The sequence below is a fragment of the Tamandua tetradactyla genome, chromosome 11 (genome assembly GCF_023851605.1).
Source record: "Tamandua tetradactyla isolate mTamTet1 chromosome 11, mTamTet1.pri, whole genome shotgun sequence".
NCBI classification, from domain to species: domain Eukaryota; kingdom Metazoa; phylum Chordata; class Mammalia; order Pilosa; family Myrmecophagidae; genus Tamandua; species Tamandua tetradactyla.
In genome coordinates, this window is record NC_135337.1 from 22,823,611 (window position 1) to 22,845,022 (window position 21,412).

The 21,412-nt window shown below is 37.5% G+C and overlaps 1 protein-coding gene across 2 annotated transcripts in view; it reads left to right on the forward strand.

Annotated features, from left to right (window-relative positions):
• DBT (dihydrolipoamide branched chain transacylase E2) overlaps nucleotides 1-21,412 on the forward strand; it is a 70,695-nt gene that overhangs the window by 25,813 nt on the left and 23,470 nt on the right. Inside the window, exon 4 of one of the 2 annotated variants that reach the window (XM_077120128.1) lies at nucleotides 10,407-10,588. The exons of the other annotated variant lie outside the window; for it this stretch is intronic. Within the exon in view, the coding sequence (XP_076976243.1) occupies nucleotides 10,407-10,588 (182 nt within the window). The remainder of the gene's footprint in view (nucleotides 1-10,406; nucleotides 10,589-21,412) is intronic. 2 annotated transcript variants of the gene reach the window in all.

Consider the following 21,412-nt stretch of genomic DNA (forward strand, 5'->3'; position numbering starts at 1 on the left):
TGAGGCAGTGTTCTTCAGGAAGCTGTGTATGTTGTGAAACAGCATCCACTTTATAGTCCTCTTTTTCCCATAGCCAAGATTCACAGGTCCAGGAATTACGGGTTTGAAATGGAAGTGGCACCAGTTACTGTTACCCCTAGTGAATTTTTGTGGAATACAGGAGATCCCCTAGGGTGTCTCTTGGTACTGCCAATGCCCTGTGGTAAGTCAATGGAACACTGCAACAACCCATTCCAGGCAGGATTACCACTGGCCCAGAAACTTTAGGAATGAAGGTTTGGGTTACCCTATCAGGCAAAGAACCACAGCTAGCTAAAGTGCTCGCTGAGGATAAAGGGAATATGGAATGAGAAGTAAAGAAGTTAGTGATAAATATGAACTACAACTATAAGACCAGTTATAGAAACTGGTCTGTAACAAGAACTGTAATGGTATGACTATTTCTTTGTTTTATTAAGAATATGTTTGTATTTGTACATAAATCAAATATGTTTTCTTCTTTTTAAGTGTATTGTTCATGTTATAGTATTTAAGTTATAGGATATCAAGTTTAAGAGTGATTACCCAAGGACTTGTACCGTATTCTGGAGAGATTTAGTGTGTTCTGGTTGTATGCAGGACAGTGGAGTGTTGTTAGGTGAAAAATATGTCTGTTAGTGTATTTTACTTAGAGATTATATATGGTTTCAGGTGATGTGTATAGCTGCCAAGTTGACAAGGGGGTAGACTGTAATGGTTAGGTTTGTGTGTCAACTAGGCCAGGTAATGGTGTGGGTTGTCTGGTTAAGAAAGCACTTGCTGTTACAGTGAGGACATTTTGTGGACTTAAATCATCAGTAAATTGAGTACATCTATGACTGATTACGTCTACAATCAACTAAGGAGAGAGTCTTCAGAAATGAGACATAAAATCCAATCAGTTGCAGGCATTAAAAGGAGAAGTGATGACTTCAGTAGTCAAAAGGGAGAATTTTCACCTCTGCTTCAGCCAGCTGTCCTCTCCTGGGGAATTTATTGAAAACCTTCATTGGGCTTCCCAGCTTGCAGCCTGCCCTCCAGAATTTGGACTCAGGTATTCTCAAAGTTGTATGAGACACTTTTATAAAATCTCATATTTACAGGTATCTCCTACTGGTTCTGTTTCCCTAGAGAACCCTGACTAATACAGAATGGATGCTGATTTTGAGCATATACAGTCTCCTGGAGAACACTGCCCAGCTCTGCAAGGTATTACTTCCCAATTGGCACTGTAATTGAGTTTTCAAAAGGCTATTGCACTGTTCTGTCAATGTAGCTGCTTTTGGATGACAGAGAACATGGCAAAACCAGTGAATTCCATGAGTATGTGCCCATTCCTGCAGTTCATTTGTTGTGAAGTGGATTCATGGTCAGAAGCAATGCTGTGGAATACTGTGACAGTAGATAATGCATTCTGCAAGTCCATGGATGGTAGTTTCACAAAAACATTACATGTTGGGAAGACAAATTCCTATCTGCAATTTGTCTATTCCAGTTAGAACAAAATGTTGCCTCTTCCATGATTGAAGTGGTCTAATGTTATCAACCTGCCACCAAGTAGCAGGCTGATCATCTCTGAGAATGGTGCCATATTGGGGACTGAGTGTAGGTCTCTGGTGCTCCCAAATGGGGGACGCAGCAATGACTATAGCCCAGATTTGCCTTGATGAGTAGAAGTCTATGTTGCTGAGCCCGTACATACTTCCATCTTTACCACCTTGACTGCTTTGTTCATGAGCCCTTTTGGTCAATGACAGGAGTGGCTGGAGAAAGAGACCGACTGGTATCTGCAGAACAGGTCATCCTGTCCACTTAATAATTAAGATTTTCCTCTGCTGAAGCACCCTTTGGTGAGCATTCATATGGGACACAAATATCTTCTTTTTTTTTTCTCATTAAACTTTGTCTTAATGGGTCTCAAAATTCTATGCCAGATTTTTGGTTGTTGTTTTCATTTAAAAGTATTGATTTTAAGAACTAATAACTTAAAACTACCACATGAAGACAAATGACCACGAAACATTCCTTTCCTTCTGAAGGGTTTTACAATGCATTGTTATCATTAACCAGTCTTTTACTATTAAACTTAAATGGCCAGTTGAGACAGTTCTTCTACCACTGAGTAGACTGGGGTAGCAGGTGTTACTATTCATTTAGCTTTCTGGGAAGACTTGGTGACCTTGCCAGCTCCAGCAGCCTTCTTGTCCACTACCTTGATGATATCCACAGCACCTGTGTGTCTCATATCACGAACAGCAAAACCACCCAGAAGAGAATGGTCAGAGAAACTGTCAACACAGATAGGCTTGCCAGGAACCTTATCAATGATGGTACATCACCAAATTTGAGGAATTTTGGGGCATCTTCCAGCTTCTTACCAGAATGGTGATCAATCTTCTCCTTCAGCTCAGCAAACTTTCAAGCAATGTGAGCTGTGTAACAATCCAGCAGAAGTGCATAGCCAGCACTGATTTGGCCGGGATGGTTCAGGATAATCACCTGAGCAGAGAAGCTAGCTACTTCCATTGGTGGGTCATTTTTGCTGTCATCAGCCACGTTATCACAACAAACTTCTTTTATAGACACGTTCTTGATATTGAAGCCCACGTTGTCCCCAGGAAGAACTTCACTCAAAACTTCATGGTGCATTTCAATAGACTGGACTTCAGTTGTAGCGTTGCAAGACCAAAGGTGACTGCCATGCCTGGTTTGAGGACAACAGTCTTCATTCAGCCCACAGGCACAGTATCCGATACCACGAATTTTGTAGACATCCTGAAAAGGCAGATGGAAGAGCTTGTCTGTTGGGTGAGTAGGTGGCAGGATGCAATCCAGAGCATCAGGCAGCGTGGTTCCACTGCCATCCTTAGGGGTGACTTTTCCAAGGTATGGCTCCAGCATGTTGTCACATTCCAACCAGAAATTGGCACAAATGCTACTGTGTCAGCATTGTAGCCAGTTTTTTTTTAATGTAGGCGCTGACTTCCTTAATGATTTCCTCATCTCATCTGATTGTAAGGTGTTTCAGTGGAATCCATTTTGTTAACACCAACTATTAGTTGTTTCACACCCACTGTGTAAGCCAGAAGGGCATGTTCTCAGGTCTGCCCATTTTTTGATATATCAGCTTCAAACTCACCAATATCAGCAGCAACATTCAGTACAGCAGAGTCAGCCTGAGATGTACCTGTAATCTGTTTTAAATAAAGTTTCTGTGTCCTGGGGCATCAATGATGGTCACATAATTCTTGCTGGTTTCACATTTCCACAGTGAGATGTCAGTGGTGATAGCACACTCACATTTAGCTTTTAGTTTATCCAAGACCCAGGCATACTTGAAGGACCCCTTTCACATTTCAGCAGTCTCCTTCTCAGATTTTGAAATGGTTTCTTTTGTCAATTCCACCACATAATGTAGATCAGATGGCCAGTAGCAGTGGACTTGCCCAAATACATGTCCAATAAATAACATTAATGTTGATATGATATCTTCTTTTTTTTTTTTTTATCTTTTCCTTTCCCATTTTTGCTTAAGATATAGTGATGGTTTTCACAACACCTGTGTTGTGGTGGCAAACCCATTATGCAAAAGTAAATATCTTCATTTTTTTTGCCCATTCAGAAAGGTCTACCCACACACCCCTCCCCCAGACCTCTTTGTCACCAATTTTCAAATCATGCCTCTTCCAAGTCCCTGACCATACAGCCAAACCATTGGCCAGAGCCTATGAATTAGAATACAAATGTACCTCAGATCATTTCCCCTTCCAAGCAAAATGAGCCACCAGATAACTGCTTGAATATTTCTCTTTACCACTGTCCTGGAATGCCCCAGAAAGGGATTGTAGTACAGCAACTGTCCATAGGTGGTACCTGCATGTAAAACTATCTGTAAATCAAGCCTAAATGTTCTGTTTCTCAGTCAATTGGTCATAGGGAACTCCCCAAGAGGCCATAGCTGGGCTGTTAGAGAGAAGGTAATGTGTCAGGAGTAGGGGCCATGCACATTTGGGCCACTTCTTCATGCAACTTTTGTGCCTTCAGGGCTTGTTTGACCCTGAACTTGTATATACCACTTCCATTTGATAATGGAGTGCTGCTGTGCATGCCCATCTTTACAACTTGGTGGGCCAGACAACATCCAGTTAATGATAGGTAACTCATATCTTGTGGTAACTTGATTGCCCATGATTAAGTGTTCAGGCTCTGCTAAGGCCCAGTAACAGGCAAAAAGCTGTTTCTGTGGAGGATGACTGGGCTTTACTCCAAAATCCTAAGGGTCCATGCTATGATTCTCCTATAGGGACCTGCCAAATGCTCCTAAAAACATCTCTATTGCTTCTGAAACTTCCAGCACCATTGAAACTGCTGGATCAAATGGCCCAAGCAGCAGAGCAGCTTCCTCAGCAACCTGAACCTGTTGTAGAGGCTCTTCTTGTTCTTGTCCCCACTCAAAACTAGCAGTTTTGGGGGTCACTTGGTAAATGGGCCAGAGTAGCAAACCTAAATGAGGAATATGTTGCCTCTGAAATCCAAAGAAGTCAACTAAATATTGTGCCTCTTTTTTATTGTAGGAGGGGCCAGATGCAACATCTTATCCTTTATCTTAGAAAGGATATCCTGATATGCTCCATACCACTGGATGCATAGAAATTTCACTGGTGTGGAATGTTCCTAAATTTTGTTGGATTTATCCCACCCCCTTTCTACATGCAAGTGTTTTACCAGAAAGTCTAGTGTAGTTTCTACTTCTTGCTCACCAGGTCCAATCACCATGATGTCATCAATAAAATGACCCAGAGTGGTGTCTTGTGGAGAGAAAGGTGATCAACATCTCTTCAGACTAGATTATGACATAGAACTGGAGAGTTGAAATACTCCTGAGGTAGGGCAGCGAAATTGTACCTGCTGGCTTTTTCAGCTGAAGGTCAACCTGTTTCTGGTAGTCTTTACTAACAACAATTGAGAAAAAAGCATGTGCCAGCTCCTGAGCTGCCAACTAGGTACCAGTGGATTTGTTGATATGCTCATACAGTGATACCACATCTGGAACCACAACTACAATTACAGTCACCGCCTGGTTAAGTTTATAATAACCCACTGTTATCTCCAAAGATCCATTTGTTTTCTGCACAGGCCAAATAGGAGAGTTGAATAGGGATGTGGTAGAAATTACTGCCCCTGCATCCTTCAAGTCCTTAATGGTGGAATTAATCTTTTCAGTCCTTTCAGGGATGTGGTATTGTGTTTGATTTACTATTTTGCTAGGTAGAGGAAGTTCTATGGCTTCCGTTTGGCATTTCCTACCATAACAGCCTTTACTCCACAAGTCAGAAAATCAGTCCTGGGATTTCTGAGAGTTGCTGAATGTCTATTCCATTTATTTACTCCAAAACTGGGGAAGTAATAGAATGGGTTTGGGAAGGGACCCACTGGACCCAATGTGCAATGGACTTACCTAAAATTCATTAAACACCTGACCTCCATAAGCCCCTACTCAGACTGGTAGACCACAGTGATTTAGGTCTTCTAGAATTAATGACAGTTTAGAGCCTGTATCTAATAATCCTGAAAATGTCTCATCAGTTCTTTTTTCTGAATGCATAGTTACCCTGGTAAAACCTGTAGGTCCCTTTGTGCAAGGCTGGAGGAAAGAGTAGAAGTATAAATTGTTGGCAGTAAAACCAAGTTCTTCCCCTAGGAGACATGACCTTCCCATTTTTTCAAGGGATTCTGTATCTGTAAACTGTCTCAAGTCTGGGAGCTGATTAATGGGCCATGACTTGTGATTCAGATTAGACCTTTGTTCACTTGACTTAGATCTCTGCTGCTTATAGAGATCAAGTAAGAATTTAATAGATTGCCCTTCTCTTTCACTCCTAGGTACCCTGTGGTCTGCTAGCCAAGGCTATAGGGCTCTGTGAGTCAGACTATTTTGATGGCTGTTCTGAGTCTGCTTGTCCATTATGGTGGCCACACCTATCTAGTCTTTGGAGATTAACTGCTGCTGTTCCGCATCTGCAAACCCAGGATCTGATCCTCCCTATTGTGTTTAAGGGTTCCAGTTCAGTGACAACAGTTCCCATAGTAATATCTGACCAACAGAGAAGAACAACCATGTAGTTTCTCATGGAAGTTGGAGGTAGTCTCACAAAAATTATTTCTCAAGTCCTGTAGAAAGATGTATCCCCTGGCTATTCCTGGGGTGTGTTAGCATGTCTTGCATGATAAATTCACACTAGCATTCCAATCTTTCTGAGCCTTTTTGGATCTTCTCATTTACATCATACCAGGCAGTTCTGTCACTTTGACCTCAGGTAGTGGGGCCATCTTTTGGTCCATATTTCTGCCAACCACCCAAACTGTTTGAGCCCTTTCTGACCCCTTGAGCTATAACATTGAATCCAGAATCCCCATTTATGGGCCCATATCAATAAATTCAGTCTGATCCAACTTTATGTTTCTTCCATCATTATCTCAAATCCTTAATACCCATTCCTACATATATTCTCCTACATATATTCTGTCTATATAAATTGGAAAGATGAGGGCTTTTGGAGTGTAGTGCACCTCCTCACACTTTGCACTTCATCTTGGGCCTGTTGGGACTTCAGTCTAGTTATAGGTCTGGATTAAAGACAGGCGGTAGGGTCTGGGTCATGGGAAGAATTAGCATGTCTTACAAGCCATCTGCTTCATGGCATTCCATTGCAGTTTCATCTGAAAAATGATTAATTTCTTCAGAGAGGTGTGAGAAGGCAGTTACAAGTTTATTAGGGTTAATCTCTACGGTTGGAGAGAGTATGACTGATTCCTCATGGCGAACAGCTACAGAGGTATATAGCAAAGGTGACTCGGCAGAATCTAGGGTTTCATTGTCCCCAGGGTCTTCATTATCAGTTGATATGGCCCCGTTCCAATGTTCAGGATCCTATTTCTTCCCACTTGAACAGCAGACATCTTGCAAGGTTGGCCATTCAATTTACATTGTCATTCAGCCTTTTGTGCAATAAACTCTGGGTCTGGTTTTCAGAAATCTCAAGTCTGTGACTATAAGAAATAAGTTTCTTTCAAGACACACATAGAAACTTTCATGTTCTTCCAGTGCTTGAGCTGGGAATTTGAAGACTTGAGCTTACCCCTTTCTTTAATAACTGTATCCAGTATATTTTAGAAGAACCGGAAAACATCATTATACTTTTAATTCCCAAAACACTATTGAGGCATCAAATACACTGTCACCCAGAATCTTGCCACTTATACCAGTTTAGTAGCAGTATCCAGTGGTGACATTTTATGTATCTCTGTTGTCAATTCATGCCATGGACTAAAAGCATCATTTTGATCATTGGAATTGGAGTCAGTAGTAGCTTTAATCTAATCAGATGAGATAACTAATTCCAAAAACCACAGAACCAACTCAAACATCTCATCCTTAAGATTCTGTTTCTCAAGAATCACTAATGGTACCAAAATCTGGATTAGTCAAGGTTCTCCAGAGAACCAGTAGGACATATATATATATATGTAAATATTATGAGATTTATTATAGCTGTTGGCTCATGTGACCATGGGGATTGGCAAGTTTGAATTCCTAGTGCAGGTCATAAGTCAGGAACTTTAATGAAGATTTTAATGAATTCGCCAGAAGAAACTGGCTAGCTGAAGTAGAATTAGAAATTCTCCTGACTACTGAAATGATCAGTTCTCCCTTTAAGTCCCTCAACTCATCAGATGAGACTTTACTCATTGCTGAAGGTGATCTCCTTAGCTGATTGTAGTAGATGTAGTCAGCCATTCATGCACTCAACACCTAATGATTTAAATCTATGAAGTACCGTACCCTCACAGTAGCAATTTCAGACCAGTGCTTGCTTGACCAAATAACTGGACACCATAACCTAGCCAAACTGACACATGAAATATCAACCATCACAAGACCAGGACCATCCAAGACCAGAACCACCCTTTCTAGATTTTTAATTAAAAAAAAAAATTTCTTAATTTCTACCTTTTATTAACTCTAGACTTAAATGCTTAGTATGTGGTTTGAGAATCTTGGAAGAAGAAATCATCTTATCCCTTATGAAAATCTAATAAATGAAACAATAAATGTGCTAATAAATCTAATAAATGAGAAAATTTCATTTTCATTTATTTCATTTCATTTAATAATTTGATTAAAGTTTTTCAGAAGTTCTTAATGAAATGTTGTTTTATCATTAATTCTGTGTTTTCCCTAACGTAATAGTTATAATCTCATCAATGCAAATAGTATCGCACTTTATAAAATATTAAAACACACAACAATGCCCTACAGAATAGAGTCTGAAAGTAAAAAAATTTGAATATGTAAGGAAGCATAATTTAATAGAAGGCAGTGTAGTTTTCTATAAGGTATCCTTCAGACACCGGTTTCAAGTTTGGGGTCCCAAGCCACCCACACTCCTGACCAACTGGGTACAAACCAAGTTTGTGAATACAAGTTATTGAACTAGCCACCCAGGTTCAGTAACTTGCTAGAATGATTCATAGAACCCACTGAAAAGTGCAGTATTTACTATAACAGTTTTATTATAATAAGAGGACGCAAATAAGAAGTCAAACAAAGAAACACAGTGAGGTATGGGAGGGTCTGAAGGCCAATTTCCAGGTCCTTTCCCTGTGGAATCATGGCATCTCACCCTTCCTGCATAGAACGTATCTTGTCCATTATGGAAGGTCACTAAAGTTTCTAGTACCTGGAGTTTACATAGGCTTTCATTATGTAGTCATGATTGGTGGCATCAGTGCCCAGTGGGTTGAACTCAATCTCCAGCCCACATTCCCTCCCAGGGGTCAGGCACATGATGTACCTCAAAGTCTCGATACCCTCATCATGTGATTGTTCTATCTGGTATGGCCAGCCCTACCCTGGGACCACAGCTGTGGCTGGCCTCACCCTGTCCTGTTGTTAGCATATGAACTACTGGGTGTGGTCTGGAGGGTCTGCCCTGAATAAGAAAAGCCACTTCTATTGGGAAATTCCAGAGTTTTAGAGGTTATCTCCCAGGAGCCAGGACAAAGGTTGGACCTCTTTAGGGAGGCCAAATTTTATTACTATGCATTCTAATAGCTGGGCTTCCTCAGAGACAGTTCCTGTTGCCTGCTTTTTTTTGGACATTTAAAATAGTACAATATGGGAATTCTGGAAATCAGATTCCCTCTTCCCCAGGTTTTTCTCGTTGGTGGTTGTTTTTTGTTTTTTTTTTGTCTTGGTTGCTGCTTAAGTGACCTTCCTAAATGAATTTTGTAACATCTGTATTCCTTTTCATGTACTGCCACTGAATTCTCTGCTCAGTTAGCTAATGACTACACAAAGAATTTCTTAAATATCTTGATCCAGTAATTCTGCAACTTTTTGCCGTTTGACTCTGGGTATACCTTTGATTGTTGCAAGCCTTTTTTTAATGTACAGAATTCTGAAAAAAAATTGGTTTTGACCATTTTTGCCACTGTATGCATTGCTTTCATGGAAAAGCATATTTTCAGAGGTTCATCCTCTAACATTCCAGAAGTGAAAGTCCTCTATGTATGCTTTTAAATCTAGTCTCTTTGTCATTGGTGATGACTTACCATTGGACATCAATTTTTTTTAACTTACTTTTAGAAATAATAGACATATCTTAGATTTTGAAAAAGGCCAATGTAGGATAATAAAAAGAAATACTACTTTAAAAATACACTTTTAGAATTGATACCAAACAAAAAAAGTGGGTTCTCTGCCTGATGCACGTAACAGCCAATCCATGACATCAGGGTTTCAAAGAAAAATTTACTACTGTAGGCAAAACAGGATATTAAATGGCCTAAAGGCCCCAAAATCTGTCTCCCCCAATCTAAGGAGTTCAGGGTTTTTATGGTTGTAACCATTACAATAGTAAATATAAACAGGGCTGAGACTAGGCTAGAATTGACCACTATAATAGTAAGTATTTGTAAGGGTGAGACTAGTTGAGTTTTAAAAATTTCAGTTATTAACTTCTGCCCATTCTACAGTATAGAAAAAAAAAATCTATGTAATGACTCAATAATCAATCATTTGTTAATTCTTAATTTCTTGGTTACAGAACTTCTTTCCCAAGAAATTGGTCAGGCATAGAATCTGTAGGTTTAATTTTTCTTGGATTATTGATCTATGAATGGTTTAAAAATTTTTGGTATTCCTTAGAGGTATATCCAAAGAGACTCTGGAAGCCATGATATTCTTATTTGAAGCATTCCTTGGCATCCCGTGGCATATGTTCCAGGACTACATGCCGGACTAACTCAGTATGGCATTTACATTGTTAGGATGGTCTGTACTTATAATTGTCCATGAAAAAGTGTCTTATGTCTTTTTCCTTTAGGTATGTAAAAGAAGGAGATACAGTGTCTCAATTTGATAGCATCTGTGAAGTTCAAAGTGATAAAGCCTCTGTTACCATCACTAGTCGTTATGATGGAGTCATTAAAAAACTCTATTATAACCTAGAGGAGACTGCCTATGTGGGAGAGCCATTAGTAGACATAGAAACGGAAGCTTTAAAAGGTACTGTAAATGTGTTCATCTCTTTTACCAAATTGATTACTGCTGTCTTTTTGTTATTAGGTCCCCATTAAAAGTGATGTTTACTTTTAGTAACTTTTAAAATTTGAGTTGGGTATTTTAGAAGCCCAAACTGGGAAAATAGAAAATTGTTCTCTATGAGGCATGATTATCTTCTCACAAGTTAGCATGTTAAAAATAATGATAGTAACACCTCATTTATCTGGAGTTCTGCCTACTGTAATCTTTACGTGTTGAAGAAACAACAAACTCCCCCAGGAATTAAAGATTTGGGCTCTGATTACTGATCACTAATAACAAGAATTGAAGCGTGCAAAGATTATGTCTCACATAATGGGATGGCTCTGTTTGCCACTGACACAGTAAAGAACATTCTTATTGGTAATGGTTATGAAAGGTAGAAGAGAAAAGGTGGAAAATCTGAAAGAAAAGTAAAGAGTCTAACATTCAGCAGAAGAAGCAATGATGGGACTTAGAAGCAGTAGATGTCCTGACAAAGGGGAGTTTATTATGAGAATGTGGCAGAAGAAAATAAAATTGCTGGGCAGCCCATGGTTGTAAAAGTTAGCTCTCTATCTCAGAAGTTCCATATGGCATGGTTGTGACACAACAAAGTTATGTTGTTTAGGAAACAGCTTTGCTATAAGGGAATGGGGAGCATAAATTCTGTGACTCAACTCCTGGGCCAGCTTTCTATCCTGGTGGGGCTGAGATAAAGATCTTTCAGTAGTACAGCTCAGAAGTCTAGAAGGAAAATCTTTGAATTATAGTGGTTGTCTGACTCTACTATTGCTCAGCAGTCACTACAAAAACAATAAATAATATCACAATCACTTTTTTTCCCTCCAGAATCACATTCTACAATTTAAAAAATGTTTCACACCTATTATTTCACTTACCTTTATCTATGAGGTATTCTAGTTTAACAAATGAGGAAACGAAACTCAAGAAAGGTGTGTAAATTTGGATAATTTGCCCAGTGATCAGTTAGAGGCCCCAAATTAGAAGTTGGGATGTCCTGTACCCTAATCCAGAATATTTTCATTATCACAGGTTGCCTCCAAAAACTGGAAGACGGTTTATTTATGTCTTCCTGTTATTTAATTTTTATTGTTATAAAGCAGTTTATGTGCATTGTAGAATGTTAGGAAATACAGAAAAACAGATGCTGGAAAATAAAAACATGCATCTACTACTCAGAAATGGCCACTCGTGACATTACCGTATATCATTCCAGACATTTTTTTAAGAAACATGTATAGACTATAGGTATTTTTACCAAAATAACATCACATTGTACATGCTACATTCCTACATTCTAATCTGTTTGCTTAGTTATGACCAACATGCTTTCAGGATTATACATTTTCATTTTATCTAATAGTCACACCATATTTACATTTCCTCAGTTGCCTTGATAATGTACTTAAAATTTCATTTGGTTTGTTCAAACTAGGATCCAGTATAGGATCATACATTGTATTTGGTTGTTATATTCCTAAACTCTCTTTTAAACTAGCCCCCTCCCCCATTTTTTTTCATGACACTGATTTGTTGAAGAGGCTCATTTTTTTTTTGCAGAGTATCACATTTTCAGAATTTGTCTCGTTGCTTCTTCATGATGTTAATTGTTCCTCTAGTCCTTATATTTCCTGAAAAGTGAAAGTAGGTTTTAAAGTCTGGGTTCAGTTTAAATATTTTTGGTAGAATAGATCGTGGATGATGTTGTGTACTTCACATTGTTTCATATCAAGAACATGCACAACATCTGTGACCTGCCGTGGTAATACTAAGTTTATCTTTAAATTAGGATACTGATAACCTAACCTCTCCATTGTGCGGTGTTGCAACCTGAAAGTTATTTGTATGGTATTACTTGGACACTATATAAGTGGTTAAGAATATCATTTCAGGATCTAAATACATAATTGTTTTAGTGTTTACAGAATGATTTTGAATTCTGTCATTTCTTTATCATCATTAGTTGACACTGTACTATAAGATGGTTCTCCCCAGCCCCACTCCACCTCGTAAACTGAGCTACTAGTTACCCTGAAAATAGTTCCTACTGGAGAGAGAGAAAAAAAAAAAGCTTTATTCTTTCCCTTCACCAATTTTCAAAGTGAAAGAGTTACTTTAAAAAGCTTCTTCAAGTGGGGATATTAATTTTTTCAGCTTAATCTCTGTATGAGTATTTCAATTGATTTGCTGTGTTTAACCATAACAATCTTTATCCTTTTTGATGCTCATATCATTACAGTGGGGGGCCCTTCAAACTGGTTCCTATGTCTTTTGACATGGCCACATTAATTTTTAAAAACTATGTTTTTTGGGACTATGACATGTTCCAGGACTCACTTTGTTTTTGCTCTGCCCTAAACCTGAAATTACCCATTTCTCTAGGGGCTCTTGGTCCTTTTATTGTGGAAAGGATAAGAGACCATAATCTGGGCACTAGGGGTGCTTCCTATTATTTAGATTACAACTTTCTTTTGAAAGGCATGATTTAGTAGTATTAAAAAATTGAGAATTTACCTTTAAAAATGACCAGAAATAGGGTGGGCCACGGTGGCTTAGCAGGCAGAATTCTCGCCTGCCATGCCAGAGACCTGGGTTCGATTCCAGGCACCTGCCCATGTAAAAAAAAATTACCAAATTAAGTCAGTGTTATTTTGATGGATCCATGAAATATGTATTTTTTAAATATTCGATTAAGACCTAGAAAGGAACAAGAGTGTCACGTTCTCGGCACACATGCCATCACGCAAGGATACTAAACACTACTATATTATGGGTGACATTTAAATTAGAATACCCAGGTCAGGTGCTTTAGACCAGACCAGATACTGATCAGGCCAAATGAAAAAGCAAATTATTTATATGAACAAGTAAGCAAATGGGATTTGTGTCCCTTTCTAATTTTAAAGCACTTTTCTTCTTTTTTCCACCATTTTTTAATTGTGAAATATATATATACAGAAAAGCGATAAATTTCAAAGTATAGTTTAACAAGTGGTTATAGAGCAAATTTCAAAGTATAGTATGGGTCACAGTTTCACTATTTCAGATATTTCGTTCCGGCTGTGTAATACACTAGAAACTAAAAAGGAATATTATATATTATATAGAAATATAATATCTATATAATTATTAAGTAGTCTGTTCTAGTTTGCTAGCTGCTGCAATGCAATATACCAGGAACAGAATGGCTTTTTAAAAGGGAAATTTAATAAGTTGCTAGTTTACAATTCTAAGGCTGAAATAATGTTCCAGTTAAAGCAAGTCTATAGAAATGTCCAATCAAAGGCTTCCAGAGAAAGATACCTTGGTTCAAAAAGGCCGATGAAGTTCAAGATTTCTCTCTCAAGTGAGAAGGCACATGGCGAACACAGTCAGGGCTTCTCTCTCGGCTGGAAGGGCAGTAGCAAACCTGGTCTCATCTGCTAGCTTTCTCTCCTGGCTTCCAGTTTCATGAAGCTCCCGGTTGGTGTTTTCCTTCTTTGTCTCCAAAGGTCACTGACTGGTTCTCTCTGCTTCTCATGGCTATGTTGTTCTTCTCTGCTCTTTCTGAATCTCTAACTTTCTCCAAAATGTTTCCTCTTTTATAGGATTCCATTTAATCCAGACCCACCCAAATGGGTGGAGCCATGCCTCAACCTAATCCAATTTAACAACCACTCTTGATTAAATCACATCTCCAGGGAGATGATCTGATTACAGTTTCAAGCATACAATACTGAATAGGGATTAGAAGAAACGGCTGCCTTTACAAAATGGGGTTAGGATTAAAACATGGCTTTTCTAGGGTACATACATCCTTTCAAACCAGCACATAGTCATAATCATTTGTCAAATCCTAACTTCTCTTACAACTCCTCCCTTTCATTTGATCATTCTCTCAGTCTTCAAGCCCTTCATGTTGAAAAGGGCTGCTGACATTATGGGGTAGGGGAATGCCGCTGGTTGATGTCCTGGGAGAGAGTGGTATCTTTATGTTTCAGGGCTTATCTGATATAGGAACAATCTAGAGGTTTTCATTTTCTGAAAAATAAACTTAATAAGTAAAACTTTTATAGAGCCTTAGATAGAGCCCTGGGTTTTCTGTTGGGGGTTGGCATACTGTGACATTGTGCAGTATGTAGCTGAAGTTTGCATAAGAGTAACTTCCAGAATAGCCTCTCGAATCTATTTGAATTCTCTCAGCCACTGAAACCTTATTTTGTTATATTTATTTTCTCTCTTTTGGTCAAGTAGGCATTCTTAATCCCATGATACCAGGGTCAGGCTCATTCCTGGGAGTCATGTCCTGTGTTGCCAGGGAGACTTACATCCCTGAAAGTCATATCCTATGTAGGGGGGAGGGAAATGAGTATATTTGCTAAGTTTATGTAAAGCACTTCTATTTACTTGCAGTTTCAGCTGTAGGGAAGTTGTGCTGTCTCCTGTTTGATACAATATTTTAGTATGTCCTCATCTCTAAAACTTCAATATCGTTTATCTTGCTTCTCTGAGTTGAAAATATGTCTCCTTAACCTTGTTAAAGCAAGGGGAACTTAAATGGGAGGCAGAAGATCGGTTGGTATTTTGTTTTTTAGGCATGAACAGATCATTTAAACTCTCTGGCCTTAATTTTATTTACTTTAAAATGAATGTGGTTGGAGGCAGGCCACGGTGGCTCAGCAGGTAGAGTTCTCACTTGCCATGCCAGAGACCATGTTTGATTCCTGGTGCCTGCCCATGCAAAAAGAAAAGATAAAAAAATAAATGTGGTTGGCACAGTGAGATACTGCTTTTTTTTTTTTCTTTTCTTTTTTTTCTGCAGAGGCAGGCAGAGGGACTCGAACAAGGTCTCCGGCATGGCAGGCGAGAACTCTGCCACTGAGCCACTATGGCCTGCCTGAGATACCACTCTTTACTTCATAAGATGTCTAAAATTAAAAAGGACAGACCATACCAAGTATTGTCAAAGATGTGATAGCACCATATACCTATGAGAATGTCTAAAAATTAAAAAGACTGACCATACCACATGTATGGAGAGCAACTGGAACTGTCATATACTGCTGGAGGAAATTTAAGATAATATAACCACTGTGAATTATAGAATTGTTTTCACAATTTCTTAAAAATTTAAATATATACCTACCATTCCACTCCTAGATTTTTACCCAAGAGAAATGAAAGCATACAAGAAGTTGTTCATGAATGTTCATAGCAGCTTTATTTGTACTGGACATAAACTGGAAACAACACAATTGTCCACTGAAAGGTTTATGGATGAACAATTGTGCTATATCCATACAATGGAAAACTACTTGGCAGTAAAAAGGAATATCTATTGATATATACTCCATCATAAATGAATCTCAAAATATTTATGCTGAGTGAAAAAGCCAGACAAAAAGAAAACAAACTATACGATTCAATTTAAATATAATTTTATAAAATGGAAGCTAACATATAGTAACAGAAAGCAGATTACTGGCCACCTGGTGATAGGATGGGGAGGTGTAGGAAGTGTTGATAAAGAGCCATAACCAAGGGCACGAGAAATTTGAGGATAATGGACATGTTTATTGCCTTTTTGTGGTGATGATTTATGGGTATGAACATATTTCAAAGCTTATCATATTGTATATCTTATTTATGTGCAGTTTAGTGTATGCCAGTTGTACCTCAGTAAAGCTCTTAAAACAAAATTAATGAGATTGGTTGGGTTATCTTTAGAGTAAAAATGATCTGATAGTATTTCTCATGGAAAATTAATCATTTACTAGCTATTCTGTTTCATTTCTCATTCAGGATGTATTTTGAACAATTATCTTACCTGTTAGTGTTTACCTTTATATTAATATTTTCTTATGATTTCTATTAGATTTTTTATTGTAAGAATAAACATAAATATGAAACATGAATCTGCATATTAAATAAGCAGGCCTATAAAAATTAATTAGATTGAATTTACTGAAAAAACAGATATTTTAATTCCAGGAATAGGAAGAGTTTCTAAATGTTTTGTGTACCTTGTTTTAAATAGGAATTTACAGCAAAACTGAATTGTTTATATTTTTCCTTGTTCTAGTGCTAGTAAAACCAAATACATAAGAAGTAATACACAGTCTTTTAGAAGCATAAAATGCATCATTCTATTTTATAGATGAAAGTAATTATAGCATAGTACCATCAAGGGCATGAAAGTATAAGAGATCAAGACTAGACATATTAATAATAGTATTGGAAATTAAATCCTGTCTCCTAATAGATTTGTTCAAATGTCGTACTGTCTTTTGTAAGGTAGTGTGTAGTCTGCCTTACTTTTAAGCCTGGAAGCTAGAGTGCCAAAAGTATGATGAGGAAAATTATATTTGTGTCTTCTAAGTGTTTTGCTAATATGCACTGTTTCAAATAAATATGCAGACATTTATTTGAAAAGAATTTACTGGACTGGATTATGTGAGTGTTTTGCAGACATCTATTTGAAAAGAGTTTATTGAACTGGATTCTGCCAAGTTGTATCTGTGATATGATAAGTAAAAATATACTGTTAAGTAAAAAATACTAAGTTGAAGTTCAGTTACTTAATATTATTAAGATTATATCAAAACTATTCCATGTCTCAGTGCATTGTCTATGTTAAACTCAGTTTAAATGTGTTCCAGAGTTCTCTGCACAGCTAATCTTAGGTGACAAACGCTTTTTCTAGCCCCTGTTTATGTAACAAAGTAAAATAACTTCATATTTCTAAACTGGGCTTTTTGTACCAAAACTTTTTTACAAACCATTTTGAGGAGACTCATTAGTTTCATTTAAAAACAACTTTATGTATTCTATCTACGCCTTCTTAAACAGAGGATATTGAGTATAACCTAAGGCTATGTTATAACGCAAGACATGTTACAAATTCGTTGTTGCACTGTACATAGTACACTTTGCATCTGAGCTTTACTTTTTTCAGTCTACTTCTTAGCATTGTCATTATTCCAGTCCATCATCCTTTTTCCTAACTTTCTGGGGAGGCAGATAACGAAGTCTGTTAAGAAGTACACGCTAAGAGAATATAATATCTGACTGAGGGTCAAAGTGATTTTCCTCTCGGTCAAGTGCATGTTTTAATGCTGAAGGTATGGGGCAGCTGTGTTAGATATTCTCGACCTGAAGCTACGTACAAGATTGAGTTGCCAGGATATTCAAACACCTGATAAGTTATGAGTTACTATCCCTAAATAAGGGCTCTTGCCACTATAGAGAAATATTAAGGGAAGAGAGGGAGGGATATAATCTGTAGCAGAATGCATTATAATACTAATATTCTGCTATTGCATGGCATGTACACCTAACATCATCTTATATCATTGAGTGCGTTCTCTCTGCTAATGTTACCTATACATTCATTATCTCATTTAATCACATAGCTTTATTATTCTTATTTTAAACCTGCCACAATGAGGCTCAAGAGATGTTAAATAACTTTCCTTGGTCACATAGCTAGTGTGCTGGTTTGAAATTATTATGTACCCCAGAAAAGCCATGTTCTTTCCTGATCTAGTCTACCTTTCCTTTAATACTGATTCAGTATTGTGGGAGGAAACTTTGATTGGATTGTTTCCATGGAGATGTGACACACGGTTGTGGGTGTGGCATTTTGATTAGATGGAGATGTGATTCTGCCCATTTCAGGTGGGTCTTGATTAGTTTACTGGAGTCCTTTAAAAGGGGAAACATTTTGAAGAGAGTTCAGAGCCAACAGAGAGAACAGATGCAGACACAGATGTTTGGAGATGCGGAGTCCAGCAGACATCACCATGTGCCTTCCCATGAGATGCTAAGCAAACTGAACCCAGATTTGTGTCTCAGAGAAACTAAGTGAAGGCCCACAGATGCTTAGATAGGAAACCACTGGCCTCAGAAGCTGGAAGCAACAAACTGGGAACAAGGACCAGCTGACGCCAGCCATGTGCTTTCCCAGATCAGCCTTCCTTGAGTCAAGGTATCTTTCTCTGGATGCCTTAGTTTGAACATTTTTATGGCCTTAGAACTGTATGCTTATAACTTATTAAATTTCCTTTTTAAAAGTTGCTCCATTCCTGCTATATTGCATTCCAGCAGCCTTAAACCAAACAGCAGGTAGTGATGGAGCTAGGATTTGACCCCAGTTCTGTTTAATTCTAAAGTCTATGCTCCTAACCACTTTGTTACACTGAAAATTCAGTTCATAAAGGATGGTTATCAGTTCTGTTCTGCATCTAAAGCACTGGGACAGGATTTCTAACTGAGTGTATACACATATTTTAAAAGTTTTGGTAATTCTTATCACTATTAATTTAGTATAGCCATTCATACATTGAATTGATTGAATTAGCTATTTCAATAATTTAAAGTGAAAATGAAATTGCAATGAAATTTCATGAGTTTTGGTTGTTACTCTAAATTTATGATCATTTATGATCATTTGGACATCGCCTAAACTAAAGTTTACATTTGTGCAATATTTGAAGAAAGGGCTATCTAAGCAGTTTTTGCAGGCTGACAAGTTTAATGCTCTTTAAAAAAAACAAGCTATTTCAAACAGCTTTGGTATTTCAAAACATTTTTTTCCAAAAGAATTTCCCTTAAGTAATTGAGTTAATTATAATTAGACCATTTATTGGTCCAAAACTAGACATAGTTTTTGATATCCTAAGAATTTTGCAGTTTCACAGTTTTGTTATTTTTATTGTCATATTACTCTTTAGTCTGAAACAATGTGGTTTTATTGTAAATTTGCTACATATAAGGAATTACCTCAACACTAAATTGACAGGCTTCACGAGAAGATTTCTTTTGTTGCCTCTTAAAATCTAATTAACGCTTTTAAAATTGTGTATATTTAAAAGAAAAAACAAGAACAAAAAGAAAAAAACAAAAAAATTGTGTAGTCTAAATCTTCTGCTGAAGATCAATCATCAAGAAATAAAATCTCTCATATTATAGTGCTAGAACTGTGAAAATCAACCAAAATTAGTGAGAGTAGTGAAAATTGCATTCAGTCTTGACTCAATCCCTCTTAGAATCTGTTTTACATTGATTAAATTCAGAAATCTGCTCTGAATATTCATAACATGTTATGATAATCAAGGAAAATATATATGTAAAAACATTTTGAAAATTAGTGTTATATAGTTAGGTGTTTTATTACTTGATTAAGATAGCTTTCTTTCAAGATCTACATGACTTATAAGTAATATATGAGTGAGTTCACACAAATAAATTTATCACTTATATTTATCCTAAAGTGCAGTATTATAAGCATAATATATCACAACTTTTCTAGATAGTATTGAGTAGCAGTGTTTTGGTTTGTTAGAGCCACTGGAATGTAATATACCAGAAATGGAGTGGCTTTTAAAAAGGGAAATTATTAAGTTGTAAGTTTACTGTTTTAAGACCATAAAAATGTCCAAACGAAGGCAATTAGGAAAAGATACCTTGAATCATGAAAAGCTGATGGGTCCAGAACATTTCTGTCAGCTGGGAAGGCACATGGCTGGCATCTGCTATTCCTTTGGCTTCTGGTTTCAAACCATTTTCCCCGGGGGTGTTTTCTTTCTGCATCTCAAAATGTCTGGATCTTGTGTGGGCTCTGAAGCTTTTTCCACAATGTTTCCCCTTTTAAAGGACTCTAGTAGATTAATCAAGACCCTTGAACAGATGGAGTCACATCTCCATCTAATCAAAAGGCCACCTCCACAATTGGTTGTGTCACTTCTCCGTGGAAGTAATCTAACCAAAAGGTCACACTTACAATTAAGTGGATCAGCTCCATAGAAACAATCTAATCAAAGATTTCTACCCTAAATAATAGGTGTGGCCCCACAATATTGCATCAGGATTAAAACATGGCTTTTCTGGGGTACATAATAATTTCAAACTAGCACAGCAGTAAATTAGCTGATCTGTGGGAAATATATAATAATTTTGGTGTATAATATATTTGGATATTTATACATTTCTCTTACTTCAAATGTGTATTATGTATTATTCAAATTAGTATTTGATATTCCTTACGATTAAATCCCCTTGATTTCGCTTTGAATCTGAGCTGCTAATACTGATCTTTCTTACTGATCTCCCTGTATAAAGTAGTATAGATCATATCCATTAACTTTAGCAGATGTGGAAAATGCAGAGGGATTCTCAAAGCTTCAAAGATTCATCTATAGGAACTGTGATCCAGCTAATATGACTAAAACAAAAATTTACTATGGCCATGAACTATGGAAAGAGCTCAGATTGAGTCAGCTCTGGGATTGAGTCCCAACTCAATGTATTAGATTGGATCAATTCTTTCCTCTGTCAAGCCTCACTTTACCTATATAATGGGGACAATAACACCTATCCTACACAGTTGGAATGAAGATTACATTAAGGTATTCCATATGTAGTGTGGTGTTTGACACATGATAGGTGTTAAATGCAAGATTTTATTTTATTTCCCCTTTCCTTACCCTTAGGGGAATTCTGAGAGCTGTACTGGGCTAATTCATAGACTAGTGAGGAGGTATGGTGGACTGTCTTTACACAGCTGAAGCAGTAGAAATTTTTTATTTTCTTAGAATTGAATGTCAAAACAAACTCAGTCACCTGTTGGTGTGCAGAAAATCAGTGCGTACCAATTCTGACAGAGATTGTGCTCGATAGCATTGATTTCCTGTCAGCAGACTTTGACAATTAAATGTTTTCAAGACTTTCTTTCTGCTTGTTTGTCAGTAAAAATACATGCTAAGTTGCCCTCTCCCCTGTGTGGGACATGGTGTTCGAGGGCATATG